This window comes from Elephantulus edwardii, unplaced genomic scaffold (assembly GCF_000299155.1).
Source record: "Elephantulus edwardii isolate Elephantulus edwardi_28Jun2011 unplaced genomic scaffold, EleEdw1.0 scaffold00043, whole genome shotgun sequence".
Taxonomy (NCBI): domain Eukaryota; kingdom Metazoa; phylum Chordata; class Mammalia; order Macroscelidea; family Macroscelididae; genus Elephantulus; species Elephantulus edwardii.
In genome coordinates, this window is record NW_006399793.1 from 17,497,680 (window position 1) to 17,518,068 (window position 20,389).

At 38.6% G+C, this 20,389-nt stretch overlaps 1 protein-coding gene across 1 annotated transcript in view; it reads left to right on the forward strand.

Annotated features, from left to right (window-relative positions):
• Nucleotides 1-20,389, forward strand: part of LOC102869293 (calpastatin-like) — a 91,621-nt gene that overhangs the window by 12,376 nt on the left and 58,856 nt on the right. Inside the window, exons 3-7 of the mRNA XM_006885395.1 lie at nucleotides 2,577-2,618; nucleotides 4,732-4,788; nucleotides 8,424-8,504; nucleotides 15,777-15,875; nucleotides 17,198-17,278. Of these exons, the coding sequence (XP_006885457.1) occupies nucleotides 2,577-2,618; nucleotides 4,732-4,788; nucleotides 8,424-8,504; nucleotides 15,777-15,875; nucleotides 17,198-17,278 (360 nt within the window). The remainder of the gene's footprint in view (nucleotides 1-2,576; nucleotides 2,619-4,731; nucleotides 4,789-8,423; nucleotides 8,505-15,776; nucleotides 15,876-17,197; nucleotides 17,279-20,389) is intronic.

Here is a 20,389-nt window from a genome sequence, read left to right on the forward strand (position 1 = left end):
CTCCTCAGTTTCAGCAAGCAAGGTTGTGTCTTCTGCATAATTCAGGTTGTTGATGAGGCTTCCTCCAATCCTGATACCACATTCTCATTCTTAAAGTCCAGCCTCCTTAATGATCTGTTTTGCATATAGATTGAAAATGTGCGGAGACAGGACATATCCCTAACACACTCCTTTACTGATTTTGAACAATGCACAGTGGTTTCTTTGCTCTATTCTGACAACTGCTTGTGGTCTAAGTATAGGTTTCACTGGAGCACATTTAGGTATTTTGGGATTTTCATTCTTCTCAATGTTAGCCATCATTTGTTGTGATCCATGCAGTCAAATGCCTGTGCATAGTCAATAAAACAAGTAGACATTCTCCAGGTACTCTCTGCTTTCAGACCATTTCTAGATCTGTCTTGTTCTGAATGACAGGATAATATCCATATACATACAAGGAAGACCTGTTAATATCACAGTCATTCAGAAATATGCACCAAAAACCAGAGCCAAAGAGAAGGAAGTAGATTTTTACCTACTTTTGCAGTCAGAAATTGAAATGCAACTAAGAAGCATTAATGATAGTGAGTGACTGGAATGCAAAAGTTGGGGACAAGGAAGAAAGGGTCAGTTGTTGGAAAACAAGGACTTGTGACAGAAATGCGGCTGGAGATAGAATGATAGAATTTTGTACTATCAATGACTTAATTGATTGCAGATACCTTTTATAAGAAACATAAATGGCAACTACACAATTTCACCTAATAATCTACACAGACATCACCTGTGGAAAGAATCATCAGAGAAGCTCAGTATCATCTGTGAAAATCAGGAAGCATTAGGCCTAGTTTTTTTTAATGTCTTTCTTTGAAGTTTTAGAAAGTTTTTCATATATTGTCTGTATTGAGAATGCGTGTGTATATTTAAGGAAATTTTCTTCTTGGCATGAGTAACCTTTCTAGATAAACTCTGTAAAACACTACAAAAAAGTTCTGAATTACAGCAAGCTGTGCAAAAAAAAAAAAAAACCAACCAAGATTTTAGATTAGCTCTCTACCTGCAGAACTACTGTGTGCAAAGTAAACATTAATGCACTAGGTATTTACTAACTTGTTCTGTGATTATGTTGACAGAATTTTGAAGAGCTGATAAAGGTGACTTTATTTAATTCCAAGCAACAAGCAACTTTAGAAATCTATGTGGCAAATATCTTTGCTCAAGCAACCTTTATACAGAGAAATAAAGGAAAGGAAGAAGGAATGCAATTGTTTTATTAATAAAAATATTACTAATATTTTTTTTCTGGAAAAAAGTAAACCCAAATTGAAGTGCTTATTTGAGACCTTAGGATTTACACACCTATAGCATTGTTTAGTTATGCACATTGGATTGAACTGGAAAATATCTTACTATAAACATATTTGCCCTGTACATTTTATTTATTTGACTGCCACATAAACTTTTAGACAATTCTGGTAAAACTTTTTGGGGCTTGGTTCTAATGTTAGACCATTCTAATCAATGAACAGATAGAAGAACCACTCTCTCCTAGCAAGAAAAGACACAAAAAGCAGGTAACCTGGTTCATTCTCTGGGCTTCTCTGTTTACTAATGGCCACTTTAGTTGCTCAGCACATGCTAATCTTAGGACTCTCACTCTGCTGCCACACCTGACCCCTGACCCTATTGTGGCCTTTCTGGTTACCATTGCTCACACTTTTGGCACTAAAAAGAAATTCCATGTATTTCTGTCCCTTCTATTCTATCACATCCCATTTTCTATCACATCCCATTCTCTGTTCTGTCATATCCCATTACCTCAAACTGTCAGCTGAAACCTGTGTCAAAGATTTCATTAATAAACACACTAGTGGCTTTACAACACACCTTGGCTTTAAAGGATGATGTTTTTATTTTCTTATGCATTAACTTCTATGTTTATTTTCGTTATATCTTTTTGATACATATAGCAAAAGTGATACGTAAATCACCATCTAAATAGTAATAAAAGAATGCTACTATTGCTATCAGTCTGTTCCAACTCAGAAGGACCCTGTATGACAGAGTCCAATTTCCCCATTAGGGTCTCTGTGGCTGGAACTTTTGCTACCGATGGCTACATCTTTCTCCTGTGGAACAACCTGGTGGGTTCTAATCACAGGCCTTTTGGATGGCAGCTGACTTCTCAGCCACTGTGCACCATATTGGGAGAAGAATACTATTGCACTTAAATGCTCATCTAAAGAACCTTCAAGGCACAGTGTGTCAGAGGTGGTACTGCTAACCCAAAGGTTGACAGTTTGAATCTCCCAACTCAGTCTGTAGGAGAAAGGTGGTTGGTCTCCTCTCGTAAAGATTTACAGCCTTGGAAACCTGATGAGGGCTGCTGTAAGTTGGAATTTGCCAAGGGTGGTGGGTTGGTTTGGCTTCTTAAATGTTTATCTAGAGTTACAGTACAAAACAAAGGGTAATAAATTCTGTTTATAAAGTTTTTATTAGATCAAAATGACCTCTTTTGAGCTTCCTTGTTAGTTGTTAAAAATCTGGTTATCTTATAAGCGTTGTCATTTTTACTTATTTCTTTCTAAATGTAGGATGTAAAAACAGAACCTGAAAAGAAGTCACAATCAACTAAGGTAAGTAATTTAAATCTCTACTGTGTCATTTGGTGTATTTTTTTTTTGTAAGAATAAGCAATTAATAACCAGTTTTCTACACTGAATGATACTACTGAATGTTATGAAATATTTGTAAGCTAATATAATTCATTTTTAATTACTCTTTTAAATATAATTATGTAGGTTGTATATAAAATAGAACACATAACCTATATTGTTGTTATGTGCCATCAAGTTGCTTGCAACTCATAGCGACCCTATGTACAAGAGCCCAGAAACCTTCTCTGTCCCGTGCCAACCTTATTGTCTCTGACATACCTACCCCCAGTCACTGAATCAATCCATCTCATTGAGGGTCTTCTTCTTTTTCTCCATCTCCCCACCATTCCAAGCAAGTCGCTCTCCGAAGACTCATCCCTCCTTGCAATATGCCGAGAGTATGTCAGATCCTCAGAATCCTTGACTCCTATATTTGATCAAAATGAATATATTTAACTGATAAAATAGTAAACTTTAGAAGGCATTTTGTTCAAATCTAGATTTGTCTTTTTAAATGTTGTTATATACCATTGAGTCAGAACCAACTCATAGCTGACCCTCCAGCAATTTTCAAAGACATTAAATTACATGAGAAAAGATGTCCCGTCTTTCTCCTGTGGTGAAACTGGTAAATTTCAGTTGAGTTACAACACCTTACCACTAAACCAGAGCTCCCTTGAAAAAAAAAAAAGTATAGTAATTAAAAAAAAATAATAAAGCAAGAGGAACAAAGGCTAATGAGAAGCATATCCAGTTACTTTGAAGATGGAGCAAGAAAATCTGTATGTTGAACACAGCCCATGAATAGAGTGATTTTCAGGTTTCCACCTGAGTTTGTCTTAATTAGCTCAGATGACAGCGCTGTGTTTCTCTTGGAAATGGTTTCCTGACTGTAGACAAAAAGCTATTCCCCAGCTGTCTTCTGGCAGGGCTATTTCTCCTCATAAGGTCCTAAACTCCCTACCGCTCCTATTCCCCACCCCTTCCTGTGGAAGGAGTACTCGGCTCTGGTAGCCTAATGGTAAGAAGTTGTGCTGCAATCCCACCTGCTACTCTGTGGGAGAAGGATGGGAAATCTCCTCCTGTAAGGTTTATTGTCTCCGAAAACCCAGTGGAGGGTCAGTTACGAGACAATTTCAACTAGGCGGCACACAAGAACAAGAAAACAAGGTTTTCTATGTTTGAAAGCACCGAGATGTTTAGTCAAATTATTTGACTAGAGGACTTTAAGTGTGGTTGAAGATGAAGTCATTACGTGAATGGTGAAGCTTATTATTCTATCTAATAGTTTGAAAGGCACACTCCTGTCTCTCTGCCTAAGATAGTAATTGCAGGAGGGAGGAATTCAGCAGCTAGCTGGCAGTTGAGTCACTGTTGTCGCTGTGGAGACCCAGGGCCTTGGCAAACAGATGGGATGGTCTCTGTCTTGCTCAGTGAAGGAAGCGGTGAGGGGTGAGTGTGGTGGAAATTGTCTTGTACTCCATGTTAAATGCTTAGATTATTGTAAGATCTCAAGAGAATGTTAAACTATACACGTCATAGAACTTTTAAAAAATGCTATTCAAATGCAGTATTCTTTATTCTCTGTGAAAGATGATTTTTAAAAATTGACTTTTCTTGTAGTGTCTACCAACACTAATTCAGTGATTGTACTAATCTTTTGCTGGACCTTCAGCTAATGAAAGATCTCCATAGATTTTGAAAAATTATAACTATTTTATAACTGTTGGTCAAATGACTATTGACCTTACAGTGCGTGCTAGCTTCTCATATCTCAAAGCATTGGCCTAAGAGAGATTGCTGCTGTTGTGTGCCATCAGAATCCACCCGTTGCTGACCCTCCTGTGGGATTTCAGAGACAGTAAATTGCACGGGAAGAGATTGCCCATCTTTTTGCCATGGAGAAGCTGGTGGATTTGAACCCGCATGCTTTTGCGATTGCAGTGCAACTTCTTACTACTAGGCCAGCAGAGTTCCTGTTCCTAAAAGCAGTAGAATTATGTAACTAGAATTTTTGTTCTTAAGCCTCTTCGAAAATCTGGAAACAGAAGTCTTGAAAGTAACCTAGTTTTTATCTTTCTAAAATTGGCAGCCATCCGTGGTTCATGAGAAGAAACTTCAAGAAGAGAAGCCAAAGGAAAACAAAGAGGTAAATGGGCGCCACTAGGATTTTTTATTTTAAGATGAAAATATTTTCCTTGTGTGGAATAATTCCACAGTAATCCTTCAAGACTAACCCTCCAGAGGATGGCTAGCATCTTTTTTTTTCTTTTCTAAAATGGCACCATCATGTGGCAGTATCTGGTATTACAACTTATTTAACACGCAGATTTTGAAAATTAGGCGACTCCTTGATAGTTTCAGCTATCTAGCTAACTAGATAACTATCCAGGTAACTAGATCATTAGCTGTTTGAATCCACCAGTTTCTCCACAGGAGGTCATTTCCTCCCTTAAATATTTATAGTCTCAGAAACCCAGTGTAGGGTTGTTATGAATCAGTTAGTTTGCTGAATTTTAGGGGGAAACGGCTTTATTTTCAATTTGGGGTCTAAATTGAAATTACATTAACATGTGTTTCTATTACACTAATTCAAGTTTACATGATTCAAAAGCACACAAAACATAACTGTTTTGAACTGTTTGTACTCGACAGAGTACATCAGTGTTATGCTTAAAATTATTATCTTGGTAACAACAATCGTATTTATCTTTGTGCTTTCAGCCAAGAAGCTTGCCCAAACCTGCATCAGATACAGGAGACAAGCATGTTCATAGTGAAAAGTCAAAAGAACCAAAGGTAAATAAAGCAGGTTGGTAGAAACAAAACTGTCACCAGCCGTCTTTGGTTAGTGCACACCGTTAGTGCACTCAACTGCCAACCAAAAGGCCAGAGGTTCTAGTTCACCTTGAGACACTTTGAAAGAAAGTCTACTATCTCCTTTAAAGAGATCAGTCATTGAAATCCCCAGGAAGCACAGTTCTACTCTGACACACATGGGGTCACCATGAGTTATGGTTGATTCTGTGGCAGCTATTTATTTTTCATATGGTTAATGGAAGAATTCACAGAGTTAGTGTACCAAAAAGTTGGTAAACACTGAAACATTTCAGGAAGTAGCATATGATAAAGAATCAATAGTAATGAAGGGAAAAGTTCAAGCTGCATTGAAAGCATTGGCAAAAGATAAACCCTCAGGAATCTATGAGAAATCATTTGACATATTTCAACTACCAGATGCAGCTGTGGACATGCTCACCAGTCTGTGCCAGGAAATTCAGAAAAGAACTACCTGGAAAACTGACTAGACGAGATCCATGCTTGTTTTGATGCTCCAAAAAGGTAATCCAGCACAGTATGGAAATGCCTGAACAATATCATTAATATCACATGTTAGCAAAATGTTGCTGAAGATCATCCAAAAATGGCTGGAGTAACGTATTGGCAAGGAACTGCTAAAAGTTTAAGCTAGATTTAGAAGAGATGTGGCACCAGGAATATCATGGCTGATGCGAGATAGATCCTGGCTGAGAACAGAGAATACCAGCCAGAAGAATGTCTTTCTGTGTTTTAGTGCCTCTGCAAAGGCATTTGACTGTGTAGATCATGACAAAGTATGAGTAACATTTAGAAGAGTGGGAATTCCAGAACCTTTACTTATGCTTATATGTAACCTATGCCTAGATCAAGAAACAGTTGTCTGAACCGAGCAGGGAAACACTGAGTGGTTAGGGCCATATCCTGTCTGCATACCTATTCAATCTTTACAATAAGCATATCATTTGAGAAGCTGAACTCTATGAAGAAGACTGGGGCATCACGATCATAGGAAGACTCATAAACAACCTACATTATGCAGATGACAAAACTTTTTTTTGCTAAAAGTAAGGAGTACTTAAAGCACTTGCTTCAGAAGGCCAAAGGCATCATCAGCCTTCAATATGAATTGTATCTCAAAATCAAGAAGACAAAACTTCTTACTTCTGGGACAATAGACAACATCATTATAGATGGAAAAATAATTCAAGTTGTCAATGATTTCATCTTACTTGGATCCCCAATCAACACCCTTGGTACTAGAAGTCAGGAAATCAAAAGATGTGTTGCATTGGGAAGGACTGCTTGTAAGAGCCTCTCCAAAATACTACAGAGCCGTGATTTCAGCTTATAGGATAGGTGTGCCTGATTTCAACCGTGCTCTTTTTAATTACTTGCTATGTTTTCATCTGAGAACTGGACAGTGAGTAAGGATGACAGGAGAAGAATTGATGCCTTTAAATTGTGGTGTTAGAGAAGAGCACTGAATAGATTGGGGAAGAAAACAAAACCCAAAGAGAAACATCTTGGAAAAAATGCAGCCTGAATGCCCCTTGGAGGCAAAGATGATGAAGCTTTCTCTTACATACTTTGGGCATGTTTTTAAGAGGGCCTGTTTTCCTTGGAAAGGGATATCATGCTTGGAAAAGTGGAGGGACGGCAAAAGAGAGTAAGACCCTCAAGAAGATGGATTGACACAGAGTCAGCAGCAGTGAACTCAAGCTTGTCAGAATTGAGGAAGATAGTACAGGCTTCAGATCTATTGTTCGTTGGTTCACTGTGAGTCATACTCAACCTGGCAGCACTTAATTCACATTTCCAAGAACCCATTATGGCACAGTATGTTAAGTATTGGGCTGCTAATAGAAAGGTCAACGGTTCAAATTCAATAACTGCACCATGGTTGGGAAAATATGGCAATCTGTTTCCATAAATATTTGAAACCTTGGAAACATTGTGAAGCAGTTCTATCTCTAGTGTCTCCATGAGTTGGGATTAACTTGACATCAATAGATTTGGTCTCTTTTATTCATATCTGTTTTTGTGTTTGAATCTCTGGGGCTGTACTTCATATATTGTGTATGATAATGTAGATCTACTAGTTTTGAGGTTTGGAAAACACTCTTGTAGAAATTCATGCTCTATAGAAACCTGAGCGGGCTGCAGTAGTCCAGGGGTATATGACCCAGCCCTCTCCCTCGTGCAGCTGTGGCCAGCCATGACCGCCAAGTAGGCAGCTCTGGTTCCTCATGGTCAGGAGAATTTAGCTTAGAGCTGCCTTCTAGATCCCTCTCCACACGGCTGTACCTACACGGGTGCCCTGCATACACTACCTCATTCATTTAAGAAAAAATAAATAATGTTGTTGTGGAATTAATGAACCTACACAACCTCAAATCAGAAATAGGATCATTTTATTACAGATGATGATCTACTTTTAGGAAAATACTTCTGAGAAGAACATGTCGTTCATGGTGAGCTCTTGTAAGACAAGAACTAATTCTGCTCAAATTTATATTTTATATCAAAGATCACAGATTTGTGGCCCACCAGTTAAATCTGGCCACATGGGTATTTTGTTGTCTTACAGTATTAAAAATAATTTTTAATTGGGTTCCAATAATTAAAGTCAGACTATTTGAGCTAAAGTGCACATTTCTCATATAACCTAGTCAGAATATTTGGGAACAATCAATTCAGTTGACTAGAGCCTTTATATCTAGTTTATGGTCTCCAGTGTACCATAGTCCATGACTGACCCCACTTCTTTTTTTGCTACATACATGGACACTTAAATCCAGCGTTTATGGTGCCCAGCATTGCCTCTTGCGTGGTAGATGGTAGTCATTTCACTATCATTTACCACCAGGGTAAACTAGCAGTTGCTAGTGACATTTGAAACTCGTAGTCTCCAGAGTCATCATCCAGAGATACTTAATCATGTCATTCTCTCATTCTTATTCTTAGACTAAATCAAAGAACACAGGTGACAGTGCACAGAGTCTGGTTGCTGGTGTAACTGTGACATCTGACAAACCAAAGGACAAGGTAAGTATAGATACAGATGCAAAGGAGGATGGGCCTCTGTGCTGACAGTGCCTCCCTTACCAGAACTGTGTGCATGGTGAAGTCCTTACCTCCCACGATCTCCGTCCATTCTCACTAACATTTAGGGTTCCAGTGAAATCACACTCAATTCCTCTTTTTTGTGTGTGGCTTTTTGTGAAGAAAAGCATGCTTTTGGGGGATATAAAGTGAATGGAGTAGCATCCAAAATGATTTTGAATTTACTAATTTAAAAAATACTGTATCAGCACTTGTCATATATATTTGGCCTGGTGCTCATGCCAAGAAAATGAAAATATGAGTTGATACAGAGTCTGCCTTTGAAATTTATGAGTTTGAACTGAAGCAAATAAATTTTCCATTAGCAATTGAATAAACATTACTCTCAGCATTCAATATCAGCACCGGATATTTTGACGCAAGTAAATCATGCATTTACGTGAATAGACAAAGGAGGTTTTCAGAAAAGACATAGCAGACCTTCTCGGAAGGCGAATGGGTGTGCCGTGCTAATTGTAGTGAGTCTCCTTTAAATTGTTTAATGGTCTGCTTATATACTAGCCCAAGAATACACAGAGAAGTAATGTAGCTTTTCTTCCCACAGAAGGAAAAGATCCTCAGTGAGATACAGGGCCTGACACAGTGACTGCAGCACTGCACTTAAGCATAGCGAGCACTGTGAAGATGTTGCAGGGTCAGAAAAGATTCCCTTCTTTTGTTCACAGGGTTGCTATGAGTTAGAACTTCCTCAGTGACATCCACCACCACCACCACCACACGATAATCAATTTAGAGGTCATATCTCCCCCAGAAATGCTATTAAGCCTTTCCCCAAGTAAGCAATTCAAGTAACAATTAGCTGAAATAAGAAAATGGAGATGAACATAGAAAAAAGAACAGTAATAACTATTTATATCACTGTTTATATCCTGGGTTTCCAAAACGGGGAGGGTAATCTCCTGCAGGCTAGGTGTTAAAGAAAGTTATGTTGTTGTTAGGTGCCCTCGAGTCTCTTGTATGACTCAAAGCAACCCTCTGAACAACAGACCTGACCCCTGCCCTGTCCTGTGCCATCATAATCATCTCTGACACATGAGAGCCCATTGCAGATATCCCTGTCTCAATGCATTTCAGTGGGGGGCAAGGGGTGTCTTCCTCTCCTTCACTGACTTTTCATCATACATCAAGAAAAGAAAGTTATGAAAGGAAATATATGACACTTTTCCTAGAACAACAGTTTTTTTTCCTAGCTTTTTTTTTTTTTAGGAGGAGACACTTTGGTTTTTATCCAAACTAATAGTGAGAACCTGTGGAGTAAAGGCATTCTTTTCATAAACTTAAAGTGGAATACTTGATTTTTTTTTCTAGCAACAGACCACTCCTGCACTGCCTTACCCTCCACCCCATGGAAGCACCTTTCTCTCTTCTGTGATGAGAAGTACTTTGATGAAATACTTTTAAAAATAAATCCACTTTTTTAAAAAAATGGATCCACTTGAGGCAGAGACCTAGATATATTAGAACAATCTAAATGTTGTATGTTGCTGTGTACCCTTGAGTCTTAACCGACACATAGCTGACCCTCTGGCAGGTTTCGAGGGGCATTTATTCACACAGGAGGAGAGTGCCCATCCTTCTCCCATCGAGCGGCTGGTGGACACCGGCTATGTTCTCTTGTGATTGCAGGACAGCTTCTTACCACTTTTGGTTGAGCTTAATGAACTAGTGCCACCAGTGATAATAGTAAAAGAGGCTTGTATACAATTCTGTTGTGTGTTGATTTGCACTGGAATTCATGGCCAGCTTTTCTTTAGTTTAATTCTTCCCCTGTAAAATAGGGATTCATCAAACCTGCCTTCCATCTCTCCCCACAAGCCTCATTCATTCATTCACTTTCTGTACCTAGGACATTTAAATAATTGCAGTGGTCTCTGCACACACTGGCTGCAGAGTGGCCCACTTAGAGGTGGAGGAGAAGACAAACTAACTGAGAGTGTAATTCAGAGTTAAAAAGAAAGAGCTTCATCAGAAGCTGTTTGATCAGGAATCCAGGGGTTCTGTCTCAGTTGGGAAATCAGCACAGACTTTGAAAGAACTAGAGGTCCAGTTTGATCTAGGCATGGAGAGATAGCTGGGATTACAGGCATCCGAATCTATCAAGGTGGGAAATAGCATGGTGTGTCCAGGGCACAGAGGGCTTTCTGGTGTGGGTGAAATCTTGGGCAGGTGAGTGAGGGTGTGGTTCTAGAAGACCAGAAAGACAGGTTGATGGAATGCCAGTGAGAACGCCAAGGTGAGTTAGATATGTGATTCAGCCTGACGTGGCAGCCTCTGAGGACTAGAGAACAGATCGAGTGAAACAGAGCTTCAGAGGCCTGAAGGGACAGTATGGGAAGGATGAAAAGGCAAAGACAGAGAGGTGGAAGGTTGATCAGAGGCCCTCTCAGCCGTCCTGTATAAATTGTGACTGTATAAATTAGATTTATACATATTGATAGATTGAACATGTGGGGAATGATGCAGAGGTGTTACAGAGGCAACATCATAAGATTTTAGTGAATTATTGGCTTAGTGTGTAAAAGGGGAGTTAAAAATGACTATAGATTCTTAGTGTTTGTCATAATCTAATTTCCTGTAGATGAAGAATCCAGGACCCATTTTCTATTTAAATTTTGCATTGGTTTGCACATAAAATTTGTATACCTTGTTTGTCATTTATGTTTGTTGTGTTTGTTTCATATAGTTATTCCTATACAACGTGTTTTAATAAATTAATCACCATTCATTTATGCCTATTATTACCCCATCTTTTCACATCCCCACTGGATCTTTCCTTATTCCTTCTCCCTAGCCCTCCTCCCACAAAACTCTGTGACCCCGTGATTTACCACCTCCACCCTCAGCCTCCCTGCCCCCTCCTTTCCCCCCTTTGACTTTTATATACATCTTACTGGTTATTTTTAGAAGCACGAATAGCATCCACTTCCTAAATAACATGCCTCTGGAAACTCTGTGAACTTTGAGAAATGAACATAGTTATAGAAAGGCCTCAGGACTTTTGTTCATAGGGTCGCTATGAGTTGCATTCAGCTTGATGTCAATCAACAACAACAACCACTTATTAATAATTATGAACTAAATTATCAGTTTGCTGTGTTTGGAGAGAAGATTGTTCTAATTGGGACAGCACTTCTCTACCAGTTTGCTGTACTGAAATAACTTGTGGGTTGCTGTCATACTGAAAGCTATGCCACGGGTGTGTCAGATGCCACAGTGTTACCTATGGTAGACAGGTTTTAGCAGAGCTCCCAAATGAAGACAGACTATGAAGCAGAATTGGCCCTCCACTTCTTAAATAACAGGCTTCTAACAACCCTGTGAACAGTAGAGAAATGCGGATAGTTACAGTAGTAGTGATAGAATCCAGGTTAGAATCAGTCGAAATGAGGAAAAATAATGGCAAACATCATTTAATAATTGGAACATAGAATGTATGTAGCTTGAATGTCGGAAAACAAGACATTTTGAAAAATGATGTGAAATGCATGAACATTGGCATTCTAGGCATTCGTGAGATGAGGGACTAGCTTTGGCCACATTGAATCAGACAATCATATCTGCTAAGCTTGGAATGAAAAGCAGAAGAAGAATGGCCATAGTAAAAAAGTCAATTTCAAGTTCTATCCTGAAATACTATATATTATGAATGATATGATGTTATCCATACATACATAAGGAAGGCCTGTTGATATCGCTGTTATTCAAATAAATGCTCCTACATCTAGAGCCAAAGAGGAAGAAATTGAAAATTTTTACCAAATTTTGCAGTCTGAAATTGACCAAACATGCACTCAGGATGAGTTAATCCTAATTGATGACTGAAATGCGATAGTTGGAAACAGTGAAGAAGGAATGTTGTTGTTGTTATGTGCCATCACATTGCCTGCAATTCATAGCAACCCTGTGTACAACAGCTCTGAAGCCTGCCCTGTCCTGAGCCAGTCTCACTGACTCCAACACACTTCCCCCCATTGCCTCAATTATTGTCAACCCATCTCATCTGGAATCTTCCTCTCCTGCGCCTGTCCCTCTACCCTTCCAAGCATGATGTTCTTCTCCAAGGGCTGGTACATCCTGGCCATGTGCCCATAGTATGTGAGATAGAGCTTCAAAATCCTAGCTTCCAAGGAGAAACTTGGTTTCATACTCTTTGAGACAGACCTATTTGTTTTCTTGGCCATTCATGTTATTTTCAAGACTCTTCTCCAGCACTACAGCTCAAGGGCGTGAATTCTTCTTCTGTCATCGTTAGTCATTGTCCAGATCCCTAATACATAGTGATTAATTGCTAAGATCATGGCCTGGATCAGGTGCACCATAGTCTCTAGACTTACATTGTTGCTTCTCAGTACTCTGGAGACATCCTGACAGATTTTCCCAGTGCAATTCATTTTTTGATTTCCTGACTGCTGGTACCAAGAGTCTTGTTGATTATGGAACCAAGCAAGCTGTAATTGTAACAACCTCAATTTTGTCTCCATCTATCATGATGCTGCCAATTGGCCCAGTGGTGAAGATCTTCAGAAAATATGGGTTTGGTGATAGAAATGAGTCTGGAAAATTTTGTATTTTCACTGATTTATTCATTGCAAATGTATTTTTTAAAAAGACACAAACAATGACTTTATACATGGACCTCACCTGATGGGCTACATAGGAATCAGATTTGCTATATCTGTGAAAGGAATTGTTGGAGAAATTCAGTATCAGTAGTCAAAACTAGGCCAGGGGTAGACTATGGGTCAAAAAATCAGTTACTCATGTGCAAGTTCAAATTGAGGACAAAGAAAATTAAAATAAGTCTGCAAGAACCAAGATATAATCTTAAATATATTCCATCTGAATTTCAAGATTATTTTAAGAATAGGTTTAAATCATTGAACATCAGTTATCAAAAACCAGATGTGTTATGGGATGATATCAAGAATATCATCCATGAAGAAAGAAGGTCGTTATAAAGACAGAAGAGAAAAAAAACACCAAAATGGATGTCAGAGAGACTGTAAAAATTGTGCTAGAGTGTCAGGAAGCCAAAACAAAGGGGAAACATGCTGAAGTGAAAGAGATGAACAGAAGATTTCAAAGGGCAGCTCAAGAAGATGAAGCGAATTATTATTATGGAAAGTGCAGAGAACTGGAATTGGGAAGAACTTGCTCTGCATTTCTTAGGCTGAGAGAAGTGAAAAACAAATTTAAGGCTTGAGTTGCAATATTTAAGGATGCAAAATGATGCAGAAAGCATCAAAAGAAGATGGAATATACAGAATGACTGTATCAAAAAGAACTGACTGAGCAGGAGCCAATGGTAGTTAAGGAGGAAGTGGAAGCTGCATTGAAGGCAATAGCAAAAAATAAGGCCCCAGGAGTCGATGGGATACCAATTGGCTTGTTTGTATTAACGGATGGAGCATTGGATGTGCTCACCAGTCTATGTTAGGAAATTTGGAGGACAATTACCTGGCCAGTCTGAAGGTAGGGACCTCTCCAAATTATTGAGGAGTAATGGTGTTAGTTTGAGGGCTAAGGTGTGGCTAATTCAGTGTATGGTCTTTCCAAACACCTGCTATGCTTCTAATAGCTGGACTATGAATAAAGATGCAGAAGACTGATGCCTTTGAGCTGTGGTGTTGGAGAAAAGTGCTGAATATCCCATGGACTGCCAAAAGAACAAACAAGTGTATCTTGGAAAGAGTGCAGCCAGAGTGCTCTTTGGAGGCAAAGATGATGACGTTTTACCTCACATACTTAAATACTTAGGTATGTTGCTAGGAGGGGCTATTCCTTAGAGAGGGAAAGGATGCTCAGAAAGGTAGAGTGTTGGTGAAGGAGAGGAAAACTTTAGTCCAGGTGGATTGACATGGTGACTGCCACAATGGGCTCATGTGACAGGATAGGACAGAGTTCAAATCTGTTGTTCATAGGGTCACCATCAGTCATGTCACCTAACCACAACTGTATTTGTCACTACAAGAAATACTATTTGAAGCTAATATGATGGATTTATTTGATTTTCTTACATGCATGATGTACTGTTTGTATTATAAACTTAAGTTATACAAACTCAAGTAGTTAACCATGGAATTGACATTGTAGTTTTCTCTCAAGAAAATATACCTTCTTCAGCGAGAGGTATTACCAAAGAATAGTAAGCTGCTCTATTTCTGTAACTTACAAATGGACAAAGTCTAAAGATAATTAACAGATCACAAATTCTTTTACCAATGTATGATTATGGCTGATATGAATACAGCAAACACCAAAATTAGTGCAGAATGTTGCCAAGAAGTAAATCTTCACAACAAGGCAACATTTTAAGCTTTTATTTTAATCTGAATAAAATAATACTCTTTGAAGCTGAACACTGTGACACTGATGTGTCAAATGTGAGAATGATTTCCCAGGTGGACAGTGTTTGGTGGCGCTCCCCGATTAAAACAAGCTTGGAAGCAGGAGTGGCATCCACTTCTGTAAATAGCTTGCCTCCAGAAACCCTATGAACCTGGAGAAAGGATGAAAGTCACGCAGGTGTTGACGACCGTCGTTCATAGGGTCACTATGAGTTGCCTTTGACTTGATGGCACTCAAAAACAACAACAACAATGGGTCATTCCTAGCTTTAAAAATAGCACAGACTTCCCTTCATTATACTGATGAAAACCCATGTTAACAGTAAATTATCACTTCTTATAAGTTTAACATCTCTTCTGGTCGTAGCTGTTTTGTAGATGTCTTCAAGAAACAAATGCACATAAGAACCAACATAAGTGAAAGGACACAGGGTTACCCACTTTTGAAATAGATATTTAGAGATCGTGCTCTGCAGAGGTTTTATTGCCATTCTTTGTACATTACTCTGGAAAATCATTGGTAAACAAGAATTACCAAGTATTTTTTACTTTTAGGACTTTTAGGAAAATGGTTTTGTGTGTATATATGTAATGAACATTAGAGAGGCAGCTTTAATGAGCACATAATTTTATCCATGTAGTTAATACTTTTTTAACTTAGGAAAATTTTGTTTTCACAGGAATGTTTTTATCTGTACTCTAAATAACAGGGTCTGTCAGAAACCAGATTTTAACTATTTTGGTACTGGAGAACTTTGAGTGTTTAGCAGTTTCTATCAGAAATGTTTTATTTCATAAAAATCCAAAGTAAAATATGTGTAACATTTCTACTTGCTTTCTTTTCCAGTCAGACATTGATGCTGCCTTGGATGACTTAGTAGACACTTTGGGGAAACCTGAAGAAACCAAAGAAGATGATACAAAATATACCGGACCAGAAGTTTCTGTATGTGATCTTAAAGTCTGTATATATAATGGATAGGTCATTAAATATGAGAAAATACTTAATAATCTATCACTTTACTAGAAAAAAGACAATATCAGTGTCAGTAATAGCAACTTAAATGTAGTATTGATGGTTAAATAGTTTGTCCTGAAGTAATTACTGTAAATACATTGATTCAGCAAATGATTGTTGATTATTTGTATTGAAAATGGCCTTGAGATACAGCTGTTTTTTTTACAAATACTTATTTTCTGTCCTCAAGATTTAAGCTCAATGACTTGACTTTCTTTTGATTTCTAGAGATTTCCTCCTGTCACTTTGTTCCTATTCTGAGTAGGAAAATGATAGGTTCTTTTGGTAGGTTTTTTCTTAAAAAAACCAAATAAAAATAAAAAGATAAGCCAAAGACTTAACAGTTAATCCATTTGGCCCTAGAATAGCTTGAATTTGAATTGTTGTCCAGCTATCCAGTTATATGTGGATATTTTCCCCCCCTCTGTCTCTATTGCGATAAGCTCCAGTGTTGTATCTACCTAAATTATAGACATGAAGCTGTTTAATTGGAGACAGTTAATGTTGCATTGCATTAAGCAGATGCTGATAATACTTGAAGGGGCTGTGGTGGTATAACCTATGAGGCTGCTGATAGAAACGTTGGCAGTTGGAATTCTCCAACTGTGGGATAGAGATAAACCATCTCCTCTTATAAAAACCAAGAGCTGCAGAAATCTGATGGAGGCTCTACGTTGGAATCGAGTCACTGTCAATGAGTAGGGGTAACGCTTGAGCTAACTTGAGTAACAACAGACAGATAATCCAAGTTTAAGTGGCCTGGGCCATTCAAGCATCTGTGATTTTTTTTTCTTTTTCAGAGAATTAAAAAATAATTCTAAATCTGATAGAGTTAGAATTTAGGATTTATAGAGATCCATTTTGCTAGTAATTAATATACATATTGGAAAAATTATATAATAAAAACATTTTCAATCAAAATATCTCATACGTAGGATACAACTTTGGTACAATATTTTGCATATTTCCTACCATTGCAAATGGGGTGAACTGATTAAATAACGGGGAAAACATTTGTATGAAATTAGTTTTGGTTTTCCTTCAATACTGGCTTCTTAAGGATTTCTATTTCATCTTTTTTTTTTATTAGGATTTCTATTTCATCTGATGAGCTTCATAAATTAATAATGGTATTTGGTTTCAGAATACACATATAGAAACCCCCCCAAAAAAAACCCCAAAACAAAACATACACATGTAAGCTTCTCAACTAATAAATGATACAGTATCTGTGTGTGATTTTGTTCTAGGATCCAATGGATTCCACCCACATAGAAGAGTTGGGTAAAAGAGAAGTTACAATTCCTCCAAAATATAGGCAACTTTTGAATGTAAGTTAATTATATTTATGTCACTATTTATTGTTTTGGAATCTACATCTTCACTTAGTTACTGACTTACTGTCACTTCATAAGCATGAAGTACATATTTTCAAAAACCTGTGCCTTCCTAACACCATCAAATTAACATTTGTTTCAGAAAAAAGATGGAGCTACACAGCCTTCTGCAGAGTCTGTGGTGAGTTTCTCTATCTGCTTTCTACTAAAATCAGTTTGCATATTTTATATCTCTGATTGGAGTACTGGTTCAGTGTTTGTTGTTGTTGTGATGTGCTGTAAAGTCGCTTGCAACTCATAGTGACCCGATAATACAATAGCTCAGAAACCTGCTCTATCCTGTGCCAAACTTATTGTCGCTGACACACCTACCCTCTACTCCAGTCACTGACTCAATCCATCTCATCAAGGGTCTTCCTCTCTTGTGTGTTCCCTCCACCCTCCCAAGCATGGTATCTCTCTCCAAGGACTGGTCCTTCTTTGCAACATGCCCAAAGTATGTCAGATGCCTCAGAATCCTTGCCTCCAAGGAGCAACCTGGTTTTACCCTCTCCAGGATGAACCTGTTTGTTCTCCTGACAGTCTCATACCTAAATTTTATATTAGATCTGTATAATACTTCACTGGATGCATCTACCATAAGTTTCTTTAGTCGTTCGTCTACTGATAGATACTTAGGTTGTTTCCAACTCTTTATTATTATAAATAATACTGTAATAAAAATTGATGTTCATATAGCAACTCTTAGTTGGGATAAACACTTTATGTTGGGACTGCTGGATCAAATGGTATGTCCATTCCTAATATTCTAAGGAGGGACTGAACTGTCTTTCATTCCATGTTCACCACTTTACAGCCACACTATCAGTGTATGAGGGAGCTCTGGTAACTTAGTGCCAGCTCAAAGACATGTGGTTCAGACCCACCAGCTGCTTCATGAGAGAAAGATGGGCATTCTCTTCCTGCAGTTAACTGTCTGAAAATACACTGGAGGGTCAGCTGTGAGTTGGTTCTGACTCAACTTGACAACACACAAATATTGCCATTTTGCTTAACTGGTCAAGTTGTTGTTGTTTTTGTTATGTGCCATCGAGACACTTGCGACTCATAGCGACCCTGTGTACAACTCTAAACTCTACTCTGTCCTGTGCCAATCTCATTGTCTCTGACACACTCATCCCAATTGCCCCAGTCACTGAATCAATCCATCTCTCAAAGGGCCTTCCCCTCCTGGGCCTGTCCTCCACCCTCCCAAGCATGATGTCCCTCTCTAAGGACCGGTCCCTCCTTACAACATGACCAAAGTATGTCAGATAAAGCCTCAGAATCCTTGCCTCCAAGGAGCAGCCCGGTTTAACCCTCTCCAGGATGAGTGTGTTTGTTTTCTTAGCAGTCCATGGCACCCTCAGCACTCTTCTCCAACACCAAAGCTCAAAGGCATCAATTCTCCTTCTATCCTCCCTAGTCATTGTCCAACTCTCTGACGCATCACAAGTGATTGCAAAGACCATGGCCTGTACCAGACGCACCTTAGTCTGTGTACCCTAACTGGTCAAGTAGATCCAGTAATTTTCTTGCTGAGTCTTCCATATTTTTTATATATAGAATCATGTCATCTGCAAATAGAGATTTTTTTTTGTTTACTTCCTCTTTGCAGTTTAGATGCTTTTTATTTCCCTGCCTTGCTTTCTTCTTCTGGCTAGGACTTCAAATACAGTATTGGCTTGTTGTTATGTACTGTCTAGTCAGAACCAACTCATGGATGACCTCCTGTGGGTTTACAGAGGCAATAAATTACACAACTGCTCCACTTTCTCCTGTGGAACAAATGACCCATTTTACTTAATTTAAGCAAATTACACCTGTGTAGTAAATTGCCCATTTTTACCCTGTGGAGCAGCTGGTGGACTTGAACCACGTTTCTTTGGATTAGCATCACTGTTCCTCACCACCAAGCTACCAGAGCTCCCTACAGTATTCAATAGGTATGGCGATAAAGGGCATCAATGTTTGCTTCTACAGGAGAGGTTGTAAATATCCAATTATTGTTTTTGTTAGATACCATTGAGCATAACTCATAGCAACTCTATGAACAAAAGCTCTGAACCCTGTCCTATTCTGTGCCATTCTCGCAGTCTCTGACACATTCAAACCCATTCCCACTATGTGTACATCCATATATTGTGGGTCTTCCTCTCCTTCGCTGTCCCTTCACCTTTCCAAGCATGCGGTTCCTCTTCAAGGCGTAACCTGTCCTAGCAACTGCCCAAAAGATGTGAAACAACGCTCTGCCATCCTTATCATCTCTGACATACTTGAGCCCATTGCCACAGTCCCTATGTCAGTATATCTCATTTGAGTCTGTATAGAATAGTGAAATCAAGGTAAAAATATAGTACTAATAGTGAGTAACTAAAATATGGTAATCATTTAAGGTATTCAGAAGGGAATCTTCCTATCTTCAATCTGAAAAATGTTTTGCAGTTTTTTATGGTAATGATTCTACAAAAATTATTATTTAAAAAAAAAAAGAATAGTGAAACCAATGAGTGGTATATTGATGATCTCCAAGCAGGGTTTGAGAGTTTCTGTAAGGACATAGAATGACTTTCAGCACTGTCTTCTTTATGATGAGACTCTCAGTATTATGGTACACAGAAGGGAAGGAATCCAGAGAAATTGCATTCTGAGAACATTGTATCTTCAACCTTGATTTTTCATAGTGAAAACCCTGCTGTTCACTGGATAGATGCCATTTCAGCTGCTTCTGCCAATCTTTCTTATTCACCAATAAAATACCCAAACATACTGTGGAGACAACTCCAACATTCATGTTGTCAGAATAGAACTGCACTCCATAAGATTTTAAGTGGCTGACTATTATAAGTAGACCTTTCTTCCAGTGCATAACTGGGGTGACTTGAAGAGCTAACCCCTTAATTAGCAGTCAGGAGTGTTGTTTCTATCTCCCAGGAACTCAAAGCAAACTAACTTCTCACAAATCCCATACAGTGGTCTTAGGGCTCTGGGTTGCAGGAGAAAACACAGTTCCATCCAGAAGAAAGATAAGAGTGAGGAGCAGTTTCTGTCAAAGCTTCTTTCCTC